At 45.7% G+C, this 17057-nt stretch overlaps 1 protein-coding gene across 1 annotated transcript in view; it reads right to left on the reverse strand.

The window, feature by feature from the left end:
- Positions 1 to 961: 961 nt before the first annotated feature.
- EXOC4 (exocyst complex component 4) overlaps positions 962 to 17057 on the reverse strand; it is a 731450-nt gene continuing 715354 nt past the window's right edge. Inside the window, exon 18 of the mRNA XM_079786328.1 lies at positions 962 to 3535. Within this exon, the coding sequence (XP_079642454.1) occupies positions 3298 to 3535 (238 nt within the window). The 3' untranslated portion in view covers positions 962 to 3297. The remainder of the gene's footprint in view (positions 3536 to 17057) is intronic.

Genomic DNA, 17057 nt, shown 5'->3' on the forward strand with positions numbered 1-17057 from the left:
CTGAGAATGGTAAGTAGGAGCTCAGAGTAGATTTAGAAAAAAAGGGACATTTTTCTTACCTCGATGCCAGCTTTCCTCCTTCTGGGGTATCTCTGCAAAGTCAGCAGGAATCGGAGGCCACATTACTACTGGGAAGAAGTGTAGTGGGCACTATGCTCACTTGACAGCCCTGGGCCCCCTTATTTTTCTTTTCAATTGTGTGAACACACCAACACTGTACAATTTAAGAACACACGTGAAGCTGTTACAGGCCACTGCTCTCTCCGTCCTGGGGACGCCCACTCCAGTGAGGGAGTGTCCTGGCAGTCTTTCTGATCACAGACATCAGTCTTTGGCCCGCAAAGTTAAAGCAATTTCTCAAACCACACAGGTTTCATCACGCCCACACCTAGCTCCGCTAGCAGAAGCTCTTCTCCGGGGTTGGCATCTTTTTTAAAGACATTTCCAGCTCCCTTGTAGTGGCTTTTGCATCTCATTACGTTCTTGGTAATTAGCCCTCTCTCATCGCACCCCAGCCTGTGGCCGCCTTCCTGCACCTCTGCAAAACTCCAGACGGGCCCCTGCCTCAGCCCACGAGGACACCCACTTCCAGCTGTGTACGCCTCACTCCAACTCCCACTTCAGAAAAACACTCCGCTGCCTCCACATCTGGCCATTCATTAAGTACTTCTTTTAACAACTGTGCCTCACTGTGACAGGCTCGGGGCCTTTGCTGAGCCCGTCCCTCTGTTTCCTTGTTCTTGGACCTCATTACCCTCCCTCCCAGTTGTGACCAGTTTGTCTGACGTCCCTGCCACATTAAGACGGTTGCTCCCAGGTGTGTATTCCGCAAACACGTTGCTTCTCAGGCACAAGCTTGTTGCTCAGGATGCTCCTTGCTTCTGTATCCTGCCAGAAGGATGGCCGTTTTGCTGGTCTTCTCAGATCTGCCCCTGGTGGAGTGAGTCTAGCTGGCCTGGGTCCTGTCACCCTCTGTGCTTTACTGGGAAAAGTGTGTCCCCTGGTCCCGGGGAGGCAGCCATAGCGATACCTCAGAGCAAGAGTCCTGAGGACAACGGCCTCTACTCAGAGCCCGTGAGGCAGGAATCCAGTTTTTCCACCAACAAACAGTCACGGGTGAACTTCAGGCGCTGTGTAGCCAGGGAGGGGACAGTGAACAGTGACATACAGTCCTGAGCTGCCAGAGGGCACAGCGCGGAGAGAGCAGCAGAGGGTTGGGCCAAAGACTTCAGTCCTCAATCCTGCAAGATGAGATGCCTTCCGAAGTGAAAGGACAGCTGTGGCAGATGGAGAAGGAAAAGGGGGCCCTGGAGGACAGTATCAGAGTGGAGGTTGTACGACTCTCCATCAGGGCGGAAGTATAAGCTCCGTGTGACAGGATCTGTCTCTTGCTGGCCACTGCATGCACCCCGTGCCACCTGGGCTGTGACGGGCAATCACACCTTTGACTGACTGAGTGGAGGCATTAGTGCAGACATCCATGGGGGTGACCTGACAGGGAGAATCATCAGGATCAGTTGCCAATTCAACTTGGCTGTGCTTGAGGATTCTTCCCGGGCCATCTAAAGCGTAAATCAGGCTGAGGAAATATTCAGACAGGAGGTCCCGGAGAGGATCTGGGGCTCTGAGGACTGAGGACACTCAGCAGGGGGCAGTGCCCCAGGTGGAGGACCCCCAGGTTTCTGGGTTACTGGCCCCCTCAGGGGTTGTGCTGTGGGAGTTCAGCCGGTTCTCATGCTCTGTCCTATGAAAGTGATGCGTGTCCTCGTGTCCAGAGCCAGCCCACGCCCACCAGCCTGGCACATAGATGGCGCAGGAAATGTTTGCTGAATAAAGAATACAAGAAAAACAACACACCATGTTTAAGCTTCTCAAACACTTTAATTTTCTCTTGTTCCCACCAAGACCAAGGTTTACAAACAGGTGTCAAATTCTGGACCATTAGGGTGTGAGGAAGGACCACGTGCATCAAAGTCCCTGCTGCTCTCCCTCCCACGTGTGTTCAAGGCGTGTTGCAGCCAGAACATGCTTTCTTCTGTGACAGATCACCCCAGGGTGCCAAGAGCACGTGGCGACCCTGGGACAGTGGTGAGGCCATGTGGCAGGAGCAGTGAGCACGCACACCACCCAGGAGCATTTCAGAAATGGACTCGGCTGGCTGGCACACGGAGGGGGGATGCCATAGCTGCCCCTCTTCCTAGCACTCAGCTGAGCAGACGGGCTACTTCCTAAGGTGACAAAGATCAAGGGCTCCTAGGAGGGTAAACGAGCGCCTAAGCATCGCTCATACCCAATGTGACCAGTGAGATGAAAAGTTTTCTAGCCGTTATTTTCTCAGAAAGTGCGGGGAGAAAATCAAGAAGATGACCGAATCACCTTTCATTATGCCATTTTTGTCATTAATTTGATGGCTCTTGGTTTTGATACAGCAGAAATAAAAATTAAAAGGTAAAGACCAACTCATAAGCTGTGGACGAGCCACTGCATATAAAACACCTAGGGCATGCCTGGCCGGCGTGGCTCAGTGGTTGGGCATCGACCTATGAACCAGGAAGTCACAGTTAGATTCCAAGGTTGTGGGCTCGATGCCCAGTAGGGGGCATGCAGGAAGCAGCCAATCAATGATTCTCTCTCATCATTGATGTTTCTATCTCTCTCCCTCTCCCTTCCTCTGTGAAATAAAACAAGCAAACAAACAAAAAAACACACAGAGGGCTCTTCCCCAGCTTGGAGGCGCTCCTGTTCTGCTCAGACAAGTTTGCTGAGAACTCCATCCAGCGGAGAAGCCATTCATTTGATTTTGGCAATTGAGACAGAAAGCAATGCACATGCACTTATACTGAACTGAAAACTGACAAGGTCAAGAGGGTAAGATTCCTGCTGTTCCTGTAAGAGAACCCGTGAAGCAGATTTAGGAAGAGACTGAGGCTTAGGTAGCAGCCTGCCTCCCAAAGACTGCTGAGCATCAGTAACTCGTGCATTTATTTTCTCAGAGTCCCATTGACACAACCTTCCTCCCGGTCCCACCCAAGTCCTTTTGGAATCGACCTCATCAAAGTAGACGTTAAATCAAAACATTCTGTACTGCAAACTCCCTCTGGAGTGTATATGAAAAGCCAAAACTAAAGAGGAAAAAATCCTTACACCTTCTCTCCACTAAAGCATCTCTCCACTACGTCAGCTCAGAATATACCAAATAACATGCCAAAGAAAAAAATAAGTGTAAGTTTGACTAAATAACCAGAAGTGACCACCCCCACCTCTGACCCCACACGGTAGTCCCGCCCCCACCCCCTGCTACACCGTGGTTATCTTCTTATCCTTGGTGGCCTGCTTGATGGCGGCCTGCTCGCAGATGATCTCCTTGAGCCGCTGCAGCCTTGTGTTCTGGGTGGTCTGGTCTCCCACGCCCGTCTGGCTGCGGTGCAGCAAGGTCAGGGCATGGATGTACTCCAGCTCCGTGTACTTCACGCCCTGGTCCACCACCAGGTTCAGGAGCTCGTCAGCCGTGTTGTACAGCATCTCGTAGTACTGCCTGAGGGAGGAAGAAGAACACTGCTCACCATCTCCTGAGCGATCTGTGTGGCTTTAGTGGTCATGGGTCTGCTGTTTATAAATGACTTGGTTTATCTATTCGCTAAACGTTGATGGATCACTGGGTGTTGTTCTGGGCCCTAGGAATATGATGGAGAATGAGACAGACCCGATCACTGTCCACTTGGAACTTACTGAGCTTCTTCATGACAATAGGAAGCCCTAAGGACAGTGGTCGGCAAACCGCGGCTCGTGAGCCACATGCGGCTCTTTGGCCCCTTGAGTGTGGCTCTTCCACAAAATACCACGTGCAGGTGTGCATGTACAGTGCGATTGAAACTTTGTGGCCCATGCGCAGAAGTCGGTTTTCAGCCTGGGCAAGTCTATTTTGAAGAAGTGGCGTTAGAACACTCAAGGGGCCAAAGAGCCACATGTGGCTCACGAGCCGCGGTTTGCCGACCACTGCCCTAGGAGATCTCACGTCTTTCAGAGTCCAATCAAGACTTCCTCCGATTGTGCATTTACCTCTAAAGAAAGAAAAGCAGGGCACAAAACCAAGAGGGAGAAAAACAATCATCAGGTGGGCAATGCCAACAGTGTTTGTCTCATTCAATTCTTCACTCATTGCAGGCTCTGTGCAATGCTTGGTTTTCTCCTCCATAAAGTGGGATAATAATAGTACCTACCTCTTAGGGTTATTGTAAAAATTAAGGAATCCATATAAAGCACCTAGAATGGCGCCCAACACAATTATACATGCTCCATAGACATTAACCATTAGAAATATAATAACAATAATGTATTAACAGTAATGCAATAATGGTAATAGTATATAATGATGAGCAAGCCATGGTCTCTTTCCTCAAATGGCTGAGAGACAAGTAGGAAAGGTAATGAAAAGCAGAGAAATAATCATTGCATTTTTGCTGACAAGTTCATTTCCATGTACTGTCATTTACCCTCGCTGCATCTAGTGAGCTATGATTATCCCCTTTCTCAGATAAGGAAACTGAAAGCACAGAGGAGTCAGGGGGCTTGCCCATGTCACAGAGACCGTGAGTGACTGTGCCGGGATAGGAACCTGGGTTTCTGACTCTCAGTCCAATACTCTTTCTTCAAGGACACAGCCAAGAAGAACATGCCAAGTACCATGAGGAGGTGTTAGTGCCTGAGGAAGGGGAAATCACACCTCGCTGAGGGGTGGGTGAAGAATCCAGGAAGACTTCATGGGGCAGTGCCCTGCCAGGCAGGGTTTACAGGGAGGAAATTCTAGATCAAGGGAAAAGAGAAGAGCATGAGCAAAGGCAGGCAGAGGAGCCTGGGTAGCCTGCGAAGTGTGGCTGAATGACGGGGAGTCGCAGGAAAAGACAGGAAGCCAAAAGGTAGAGAAGGGAGTCTGACATCAGGCTAGTTGAGCCGATAAAGGGCCCCTCCCCCACTCCCAAGGCCCTGTGGAGAGCAGAGGCGCCATTCCCGGTCCATCTTCTGGAAGATTAATGAGATGGTACGCAGAGTGGCCGGGGAGGGTACTTGGCCAGGACTGAGGAGACAGTCCAAGGCAGCGGGTTCAAGGCACCTCAGGATGGAAGGGATCTTGTGGGTCTATCAGGACGCCTGCTCAGAAATCTTTACTGCTGGGCTTGGGGCCTTGGATTTGTTTCTCCTTCATCAGGAGGAGCTTGAAAGAATGGGTGTCCTAGGGAGAACTAAGCCCTCCTGGGGCAAGGAAGGCCCTCTGGGGTTCCATAAGTTCCAGAATGTTTTACAAATTGCTCGTACAATGAGACTGGTCAGTGAGAGCGCTGGTGTCTTCACACGGCTATTTCCTTTTCCTGCTCTGCCAACCTCCTGTTCTAAGTAAAATACTCTGCTTAAAAAGGGAATAGGATAAGGAATTCTCTTTTGTGACTATGTCCTAAGAGTGGCAGGAATGGAAAGTGCTCATCTCAGACGGCAAGTGCTTGAGTGGCTCCTGGCAGCAACTCGTTCAACATCCTTGTGCAGGGTCCTCTTGGGGCCAGTTCCCGGTAGTGGTTTCACATGGGTGTTCCGTTTAACCTCACGGACCCACGTATTCAGGAAGCAATGCTCAAGGATAACCTTGAATGCAGGCAGGGGCACTGCTGAGAGAAGGGACGTGTGCTTTCTCACCTCCAGAGGTCTGGGGCCCAGTACCGGCTCAAGTCAGAAACTTGTTTGAAGTTTCATGTTAAGCATAAAATCCATGTGACCTATTCCCCCTCGATAAAAAATCTGTTGTAATTTAAAAAAACTAATTAAAAAAGACCCAATGCTGTAGGAAGAGGCATCATATTTACCCGGTGGCTTTACATGTCCTCTGGCTTCCTCCCCGTTTGGACAAATGAGGCCCTCCTTATCTAATGCTGTTTCCCTTACATGCACAGGTGAGCCAGGGACTGCCCATTTATACACTGAGTGGCCAGATTATTATGATCTCTGAACGCATAATAATCTGGCCACTCAGTGTGTGAGTGTGTGTGTGTGTGTGTGTGTGTGTGTGTGTGTGTGTGTGTGTGTTAGAGGCCCGGTGCATGAATTCATGCATGGGTGGGGTCTGGCCAGCCTGGCCAGGGGGAGGGGACATGGGTGGTTGGCCGGCCTGCCTGCTGGTCAAACTCCTGATCGAGGAAACAATTTGCATATTAGCCTTTTATTATATAGAATATACACTGAGTGGCCAGATTATTATGCATTCAGAGATCATAATAATCTGGCCACTCAGTGTAGAACTAACCACACATTTAAGTGTCTCAGGAAGAACACATGTTCAAATCTAGATCTACAAATGGAATGAGAGAGAATGGGGGCCCGGGTTTCTTTCAAAGCTCGAAGGGACTAGGTAGCTGCAGTTCTACACTGGAGGTTCCCACACTGTAGAGCGCCTGGGGAGTGTGGGAAAAGTACCGGCTCTGAGGCCCCTCCCCAGGTCCTCGTATTCCCAAAGGTTCTGAGGCAGCCAGGAAGCTGACCAGGAGGCTGAGCAGGGTCTGCCTCGTGTGGGAAAAGATGCAGACCCCTTCCCATCTCCTTGAGCCAAGGACCAATGGCATTAGGGAAGGAGACAGAAGCAGTAAGTGGGCTGTAATGCTTTTCAATGCGATGAAACCAAAAGAATCGGGTTTCTTTGTATTATGATGCTGATATTTTCATCATTTATCTTAAGAAGTATCATTGAACCCTTTAGATCAGATAAAATAGTATTTCTCTTGAAAGAAATCGGATGAATTGTTTCCAGAGGTGAATGGCTGGTTTTCTACAGAGACCGCTATTCCATGCTGGGAGCAAACAACAAAAGGAAGAGGCCTGGATTTCTAGTCGTGGGTCCCCCAGTGTGATGAGTGATAAAGGACATGCCACCCAAGTCCTTAATGTTGCAATATCCTCTGTGCAATGAAGACCTTTATAAATCCCAGAATGACACTCTGGCGGGGACTGAGAGACTAAAAGAGTCCTCAGGAGCCTCGGATAAACAGCGCCCCAGAATCGCAAAGCTGAGTTATTAAACAAAATTGACAGGTAACTGATGGTGTATTTTCTGTAGTTAGGGGAAAAAAACTCCCCATAACCACGATGATATATTAGATCATAAAGAAACATAAATATTTTAAAACAGAATGAAATTCATTCATCTTTCAGAATAGTACCCAGTCGCAAATAGTACTAAATCAGCTCAGCAGTGGGGAGGTGGAGAAAGGGTGCCACAAGGTGCCCTGAGGAGAAAATAGGAAAGTGCCCCAAACTACACAATTAGAATGAGCTTCTATGATAAACACTGCCATGCTGCAATGAAATCATGCAGACCAACCGGGATAAATAATTTATCAGCACTTATTGAGGCCTCAGGAAAAGGAAAGCTTGATCTTTTATCACCAAGTGTTAAAACAGCAGCCCTGGCTTCCCAGGCACCTTTTATGGAAGACAGCACCTGACTTAGCTGCCAGGATGGGATTGCATGCTGCCGTGAGTTTGACATGCTTGGTTTTAGACCCTTTTGGCTCATGACTTGTGGAGCGAGTCTCTCCATAGCCCATAACACCACAGGGCCAATGGCTAGACCTGGACCAAATGTCCTCTTCTGGAAACCGGAGTCCATTGTCTTCTTGATGGGTGGGACATCTTGTGAGAGGAAGTCCCCTCTTGTGCACACAGTAATATTAATAATAGTATCTACCTTTTAGCTCCATTCACACAATCCACCCTTGGGTATAGGTACTTCAGTTATCTATTACTATTTTTTAAAATATTTTTATTGATTTTAGAAAGAGGAAGAGAGAAGAGAAAGACAGAAACATCAATGAGAGAGAATCACTGATCGGCTGCCTCCTGCACGCCCCCTACTGGGGATCAAGCCCGCAACCTGGGGATGTGCCCTTGACTGGAATCAAACCTGGGACCCTTCAGTTCTCAGACCAATGCTCTGTCCATTGAGCCAAGCCAGCTAGGGCCAATCATCTATTATTTACAGACTAGTGGCCCAGTGCACGATTCATGCACATTGAAAGGAAATTAATTAGAAGAAAAAATTTAATATCACTATTCGCCCTTTCTCTATAATAGAAGTGTCAACCAAATTCACGATAGACAATGACAGATCGAAACACACATGTGTGATTGGCACCAGCGAGAGCTTTATATGTATCATGCATGCGTGAGTCAATGTTTATTTTTAAACTTCCAGTGCACGTCATATGTACCAGCTGGCTGGCCAGCAGAACATATGGTTGGTCCCTTAGCCTTTTCTATACATAGATTGCCAGTGCACATCATATGTACCGGCTGGTCAGACGGTTGGATGGATGGACAGTCGCTCACTTAGCCTTTTATATATATAGATGAGCAAACGGAGCTTTAGCAAGTGATTTGTCTGAGGCCCCCGAATGGAGGGCTTTAAACCCCGGACTCACTCCAAAGCCACTAGAATACAGAAATATCTGAAACTGTAAAAAGCAGAAGTACTAATTTCAAAGAATACTTGTATAGCTAATTCATTTTTAGTATGATTTAGGAAATATGAATTTAATAAAATTCGCATAATGACTCAACTCTGCCTTCTATTGTATGGTGGCAATACAAGCTAGTATTTTGACAATTCAAAATTCACTTCCACACTGCAGTTATAGTTGAATAACAGTGGGCTTGATCTGGGAATTCAGTGCTCTAAACCAAATAACGAAGTCACTTTGTAAATCCAGCATTTAGGACTCATAGGAAAGCTCTTTGGCTTTTTCATTCATTTTGTCACCTCCCTTTACTTCCCCCATTTTGCCCCTCCAAGCTAGTAATGGACAAGGTGACCTTTCTTTCTAAAAGCTGGCTGCCCTTCTGACTCATTACTTCCTCCAGGAAGAGAGAGAATTAAGTGATTTCACTGTAAAACTTTCTCATCTAGTCCTGAGATAAAGAGCGTGTTAATGTCAACAAGAGACTTAGGCTCTGAAGCTGATTTTTTAAAGTTTCAAAGGAAGAAAAATGTACCGGAATATAGCGTAGTAATAATTGCTGCTCCTCATGTGCCTTTTAGCCAATTGTTGCAGCATTTTGAACACTTAAATAAAAATCCAGTTGTAGACGTGCCAATGAATTATCAGTTAAAACATTCAACTCCTGTTTTCTTGCTCACGCAGTGATACATATGACAATAAGCAGGGAGATGGAAAGAGAGAAAAGAAAGGAACTGAATAATCTATAAGCTAGATAATCATCCCATAAATAATTGAGAGGTAGTTATAGCAGAAAGACTTAGGGAAATAAATAAACACTCCGGAGATCACCTACACTCAGATGCTAGTTAAGTCTCATTGCCCGACCAGCTGTGTGACCTTGGGCAGATGCTCTCAGCTCCTGGGACCTCTGCTTCCCAAGAAACACAAAGAGGCTAGAGCAGGTGCTGCTTAAGCACCAGCATTTTTGGATTTTAAAACTTTTACAGCATCCTCTGCCTGGTCCTTTAAAATCGTGGGCTTCTGCCAGAATTATCGGTGCTGATTTCCCCAAGCCGTGACTGCAAGATGCTGTAGTGGTGGGTTTGAAAACATTCTGAACCAGTGTAAACTTAGCTTACGGCGCCTCCCAGACCACAAATAACCTGGATGGCAGTCCCGTGTGATGGAATACATTCATTTATTGAAAAAGATAATATGATTGATTGCTTTCATTTGCCTCCCCCTTTGAAGAGCTTAGAGTTTATTATAGACAAGACTGAAAATGCTAATCTGAAATAGTTGAAGCTACTTTCATTTTAGGAATGAGAAAATGGAGACAGAGAAAAGTGAAAGCATTTTAGAGAGTTGGGGGCAGAATTAGAGCTAGATGCTACATTGGGCTAGTTTCTAACAGTACTGACAACAGGTTGGGTAGGGTTTTGTTCTGACCAGGACACTCCAGAAGAAAAGTAAAGTATGGCCTTTAGAAACATCAGTGTGAAACTCCCTCCCTTCACGGAGATCATCCAGGAGGTGAAGAGAGCCGGGAGTGTGGCTGGAAGGCTGGCACGGGCTTCCTCCATGTCATTTACCCCTATTTTCTTCATGTAAAGGGACACACACACACACACACACACACACACACACACACACTCACACACACACACACACACGCTCTCACACCAGGGCCCTTCGTCAGTGGCACTGTGCTTGAGTGGCAGTCACCTACTGGCCTGGTTCTGACACTCCCCACGCTGCAGCAGGATGGGGGTCTCTCCTGGGAAGACACTAACAGTTAAAGCCGCTGGGCTCAGCCCTGCTGGGAATGCATCCTGGTATCTTCCCCAGCCACAGCCACAGCCACAGCCTTGCCTTATTTCTCTTAAAACACACACCCACAACCACTCGGCACCAAGGAATTCCTCTGAGACCCACCCCTGGAGAGGGTGACCTCTCCCAAGCTCAGTAACACTTGCTGAAAAGGGGAAACATTTCTTTTTGCTCCCTTAGCTACAAACTCTGCTCCCCACCTCTGGAACACATTCTACATTTATAAAGAACTATGGCTGAAGTTTTCTCTTCAACAATGTAAGGATTCATAGTCACTCTCTGCTGCATCAGATAATTTTTTAAATGAAGTTTTCTACAACAGGGCTGGGAGAAGATCAGCATTTTAAATTCAGCACAATTAAAACTGTCTCTCTCTGGTCTGGGTACTGCCTTTGATCAAACTCCAATTGTATGAATAATTATTCCGTCCATTAAGAAGTCGACTCAACTTCTCCTCCCATTTTGAAGGTTTTAATAAATATTGATCAGGCACATTTCTGTTTGCACTTGCCAAAGCAATTCTGATGGATTCATCTTCTGATGTTATCAAATAATGAAATATGAAAGAGTGAATAGAATTACCCTCTTGTTCTGTGATTTTTTATTTAGGTCCTTCATTTTACTTTCATAATTGTGTTTGTCTCATACTCCTGTAAATGTTCTTTTGATTATCAAAGGGTGAGTCCAGGTTGGTTAAGGAGAGCTGTTCTGTGCTAAATATCACTTTAGAGAGTCTTTTTCATAAAAAAATAAATTATCTAATAGCACAGGTTGATTAAAAGGACCTCGTATTATGCAGTCTGGTGGCCTCAAAGCTACATGATTTTTACCAATTAGCACATGGCCCTTATTGGATATTTTCTGCTAAACTATATATTCTCAGATTAGTGATCTGGGAAACAACTGCTGAGATATGCTGAATAAGAAGAATTCAGATACCCTATGGTTTTTCAGTGTGAAGTGATGAAATGGAATTATTATCTGGCTGGTGTGGCTCAGTTGGTTGAGCGTCGTCTTATGCACTGAAGGGTTGCCAGTTCGATTCCCGGTCAGGGCACATACTTGGGTTTTGGATTTGACCCCCAGTCAGGGAGCAAACAGAAGGAGACTGATCAATATTTCTCTCTCATGTTGATGTTTCCCTCCCTCTCTCTCCCTCTCCCTTCCTCTCTCTCCTAAATCAATTAAAAAATTGAAGTGGAATTACCAATAAATAATGCAAAGAATATTTTCAAAGGACAACCTAGTATTATTATTACTAGTGCTTAGGAAGCTCTAATAGCATTTAAATGCTAATATAATGCAGAAAGGTATAGTCCTTGTTGCAAGAAGCTTCTTTTATCTGCACTTAAAAAAAATCCAATCCAGGCCCAGCTCAAAGGTGTCTAAGGCACTAGGCAAATGCTTTCATTGCAAGTAAGGTAAATATGGGGATGACTAGCCAGCCTGCCCACCCATACTACCCCTAAAGAGTCGGAGGGCCCTAGAGAAGGTGCAGACCCAAGGTCTCTGCTCTCAGTGACTCGCAGAGTTAGTGACGGGATGGAGAAGTGAAGGGTGACAGTGTTGGGTTTCTGTGTTTACAATATGGAGATCCTTCTCCACCTGTGTTTGAGAGACAGGAATGGACTGCATGGGCTTTGATGGGAAAACCTGACCCTTAGAGCATCATGCCAATGAGGTCAGAGTAAGGCTGATTCTGGTAGGTGCCTGTTCATTCTATTCTTGTGCCACTGACTCTGCCTCTGGCCAGCAGCTCACAAATGTGTGAAGCCAAGGACTGGATGGAGTTGATGAATAGTTCACTGCAAGCCATTATCACCACCAGGGGTGCTAGATGCAAAGACTGCTATTCAGCCATTCGTTGGCTGAGTTAGTCAAACCCCGACTCCTGACCTTTCGGTCTAGTTAGAAACCCTAATCCATGTCTCTTGTTTGTTCTAAGAGATTTCTCTACTTTGCTGAGACAAGAAATCATATCTTTTAGGACTGAAGGGCCAGAAAGGAAAATGATTTTGGCAGGGAAACCAAAAAATCAGCAGATTATTAGAAAAGTGTGAGCATATGCAAATCGGCAGGTCCCAATGGCAAAACTCGGCATGTTTACTAAACCTTTACAGTTATTTATGAAAGAGAGAAAATCTAAATAAAACAAAGCTGCAAAATGAGCCACCTGAGATCCAGGGACACGTGACTCAGGATGTCAGTTAAAAAAAATGATAGACTAAATCAGAAGGAGCTAATGGAAATATGTAGAGCATCTAGCAGGGTTTAATTAAAGACCCAAACACTCTGCCAATGGGTAGCGTGTGAATCTGGGAGATGAAAAGACCACTGTGGATGATATATATTTGGATGTCAGTGAGTCATTTTTTACAGTGCCTCTAAAAATATTACTAGCAAAATGAATTCAGTCTGAATGGCTACCCCTGATAGGACATGGGCTGAAAAACAAACAAAGGGTGGTGATAAAGGCAAACCAACTCATTCAGAAGAGAAAGCAGCTGGCGAATGCTGAGGACACTGGCTTATAACTGACCTCACTTAACACCTTAATTAATGTGCAAAAACATACAGAATGCTGGAAGCCACAAATGTTACCAAATGGGGAAAGGCTGTGAACAGCAACAAAGAAAGAGAAATACTGTAAGGACTCCAAAGCAGCCCAAGTGTATTGGTGTGGAAGAAATTCCAACCTCCTATATTCCATAGCTGGGAGAACCTTAGAACAGCACTGGTAAAAATGGTCCGTGAGGGTGTATGTGTGTGAGGTAGAGGGGTGTCCCCAGAGCATTTTTTTTACTTCCTGTGAAAAACAGTGCTGGTTACAGGACAAGGAGGTGATGACCATCTCTGTCCTTATACTTCATAGTTGTGGATGGCTTTCTATCGTAAGCCTTCAAAAGAAAATCAGAAAAGAGCACCAAATGGGATTAAAAGGACAAAAGGTTGGAGGAAAACAGAAGCATAAAAGAGATTCAGTCCAGTCAGCTTATCTGTAAGTGAGGGCATTGGGAGGGAGAGGTTTTCCCTGATCACCTTATCTAAAACTAGAGGCCCGATGCATGAAAATTCGTGCAAGAATAGGCCTTCCTTCCCCCGGCTGCTGGCACCTGTTTCCCTCCGGCACCCGGGACCCAGGCTTCCCTCCTCTGGCCGACCGCAGGCACCCAGGACCCAGGCTGCTTCCCTCCTCCAGCCACCCACAGGCACCTGGGACCCGGGCTGGCTTCCCTCCAGCCCCGGCTTGGTCAGGAAGGACGTCCAGAATGACGTCTGATCTAATTAGCATATTACCCTTTTAATATTATAGATGATACCTGCCCTTTGTCATCAAGCTCTGTCCCTTTTCTGAGTTTTACTTTTGTTTTTAGCTCTCACCTCCATCTAAAAATGTATTTTTCCAAAAATATCTTAAGATATGTTTTATAAGTATAAAGTACATATTTGATAAGTGTATGTATAAAGCTAGAGATGCAGGGTAAGAGCCTGGATTCAGGAACCGGGGGCTGGCTGGACTCTTCCTATTGGTATGATTGTGGGCTATGTATTCATCTCTCTGTGCCTTATTTTCATTTGAGAAAGGAAATAGTAACGGGGTTGTTACAAGGAACAGATGATGAAGAACAGTGGCTGCAATAGAGTGTTTATTACATAACTAAGTGTCTGCCGCACCCCTTTGTAGAACACTCAGTAAGGGCAGGGCTGGACTCTGTGTCACTCCTTGTTACCCGCTGGCCTGAGAACAGGGCCCCAGGTGGTGCTGAATAAATCAAAAGGAATGAATGAATGAATGAATGAATGAGAGAGCGAACGGTCAGGAAATCTCGCTGAGTGGCACAATGCAAACAGTAATCCGATTCTTTGACACTGGAAGGGAGGAACTATGGTTAACACAGCGGCTCCGTGTAAGGGCCACAGTACTCTGATGCTGTTCTGAACAGGAGATGTGGGGCACCTCGACTCTGGGATAACTGGATGCAAATGGAAAAGGGGAGCACGGAGGGAGAGATGCACTGCTGACTGATGATCTGCAATCCTCCACTTATCTTTCCTTCTCTGGTGGAAAGAGACATGAGACCTTGGATGTTTCTTGGCCTGTCTGGACTTCAGCTTCTTCATTTACCCCATGAGATGAGTAATATCACTTACAGGTTAGGTTTGAGGATGAAAGCCAACGATCGGTAGGACACTCGCTATGTAACAATGGAAAGGAGAACAGCTCACTGGTCTTGTACTCTTTACCGGCCACCTCTGTGTTATTTCTTCCTTCACAACTGTATGGGGTATCATATCCCCTACACTGCAATGGCTTTTTATTAATCCTTCCCTCTCCACGTGGAAGAAAGGTTTATGTTCTTTCTTTTCTTAAGATTAACCCTATGCCTTTGATCCCAATGCCTCCCACAGCTTTTAGGACCATGCTGGGGTTGTGTCTGGTATCTACCCCTGAAAACAAAACAAAGCCAAACAACTGACCCCAAATCTTGCACTCCCCCCTCTCATCGTTTCTTTTCTTCTTTCATTGTTGATTTCTAGAAAAAATCATTTGTATGTCCGAAAGCCGCATTCTGTCTGAAACTATATTTAAAAGGTCACCAATGACATCCTAGTGCACAAACACAATGGCCTTTGCTTAGCACTTTCCCCCTGGACAGTTTTCCATCCTAAAGTCAACTCGCATTGAGACCCGTTATTTAGGCCCCTCCCAGCTCCCGCAGCTCCTTTGGTTTTTCACTGGCCCTCCCGAGTCTGCCCACTGAGGGCATTCCTGCCAGCCAGGTGCTGGCCCTCTGTCCTTTCTTTGCTTCCAAAAGTCTTCTCTATACATGAGATGTTTTCTCTTTCTCTCTTAAGATCTGGTCTCTTATCCAGTTTGGCTCAGTGGATAGAGGATCAGCCTGCTAGGGTGATCTGAAGGGTCCTGGGTTCGATTCCAGTCAAGGGCACATGCCTGGATTGTGGGGGGCATACAGGAGGCAACTGATCAACGATTCTCTCTCATCATTGATGTTCCTATCTCTTTCTCCTTCTCCCTTCCTCTCTGAAATCAATAAAAATATATTTTTAAAGAAGAAGATCTGGTCTCTTAATAGATCAAAGTTTCATTTTCTCTGATTTGCAGACATTTTTTACCAGATGCCTTATCAGGTAGCCCCCCTGACTTCCAAATTTTGCTTACAGAAGTGTAGTTTGCAAAACCTCAAAATAGTAACATGGGGGTGTTAAAAGGATCAGATGAAGAACCGTGGCTGGAATGAGTAAGTGCTGTGTGAGTGTCTATTATGTAAATAAGCTCACTTTTGAGTTTCCGCTCTCCTACCTCTTTTGATGATGATCCCCAGGTCTATCATTATAGCATCTTTCGTTCCTTCTTCTTTCCACTCTCAGCATCACAGATCTTAATCACTGCTCATTGGGCTGTTACAACAGTCACCTAATGCGGTCTTGCACAAGCATTAACTCCTCCCAGGCCAAGTTCCAGTTCAACAACAGCCACAACCACAACCAGTGTGTTTACTAGTGCTAATAGGATTAAGCCCAGACTCTGATACCCAAGGCCTTTTAAAGATCTGGCCCCCAGCCCACCTTTCTTCCCACTTTTCCCCTGCATCAGCCTGCTATGTAAGCCAAACTGAGCTCCTCACTGTTCCTCACACACACCTAGTATTTTTTGGCTCTGTGTCTGTGTATCCAAAACCCAACAACCTTTAAGATTCCTGAAACCCTCTGTTCCCTATGAGCTATCTGAGCAGTTCTCTCTTCCGTTACTTACTGCATGGGTCACCCATTAAGATATATCATTCAGAGAAGTGTCTGGTTTTTTAAAAAAATTCTTTTTGATATGGTGATACAGTAGAGAAAGGTATCAGGTATGTTATTACTTATGTAAACTTGGAAAAGTTACTTGACTTGTTTGGGCCTCAGTTTCCTCATCCATAAAATGAGGATATTGATAGTACCTACTCACAGGGTTGCTAGGAGGAGTAAATGAGTTAATATCTGTAAAGTGCTTAGAACAATGCCTGGCACCTGATATATAAGTATTTGCTAAATAAGCAAACAAAACAGAAATAAAACATAAGGTACACAGTGCAAAGTCTCTCTCCCACTCCTGTCTGCTATCCCCAATGTCTATGTGTCCTTCCAAATACATTGTATACCTACACAAGCACAGCAGCACACACACCGACACCCACACCCACACCCACACCCACACCCAGCATGTAAAGAGAAATGGTGTTTACACGCTCCACTGCACTTGGCTTTTCCCACTGAACACTAGATCTTAGAGATGGTTCCATTTCAGTCCACATCGACCTGACTTATTCTTAATGGCTGCAGAGAATTCAACTGTATGGATGTACCATAACATATATTTATTAACTTCTCCCAAATCGCAGCCTTCTTGACGAAAAAGGCTATGTCTTCTGACTGCAGCATCCTCTGTGCTTAAATAGTACCTTAAAATTTTTTTTCTATGTGTTTATTTCCTCAACAAATATTTAAGCATCAATTATGCAACAGGGAGCATATCGTAGGTACTACAGACGTGAATAAAACCTAGTCCTTGTTCTCTGGAGGTAGAGTCTGGTGTGACAGGAGCCGTGCAATTGCAGCAATGTGACAGCAGCTTAATAAAGATACAAATGAGACTCTGAGACCATCAACAGGAGGGGCTATGCACTTAGAGCCATCAGGGAAGACTTTGTGGAGGAGATAGTCATGATGAGGCAAACATGAGAGAAA

Source organism: Cnephaeus nilssonii (genome assembly GCF_951640355.1).
Source record: "Cnephaeus nilssonii genome assembly, chromosome: 12".
In the NCBI taxonomy this organism is placed as follows: Eukaryota; Metazoa; Chordata; class Mammalia; order Chiroptera; family Vespertilionidae; genus Cnephaeus; species Cnephaeus nilssonii.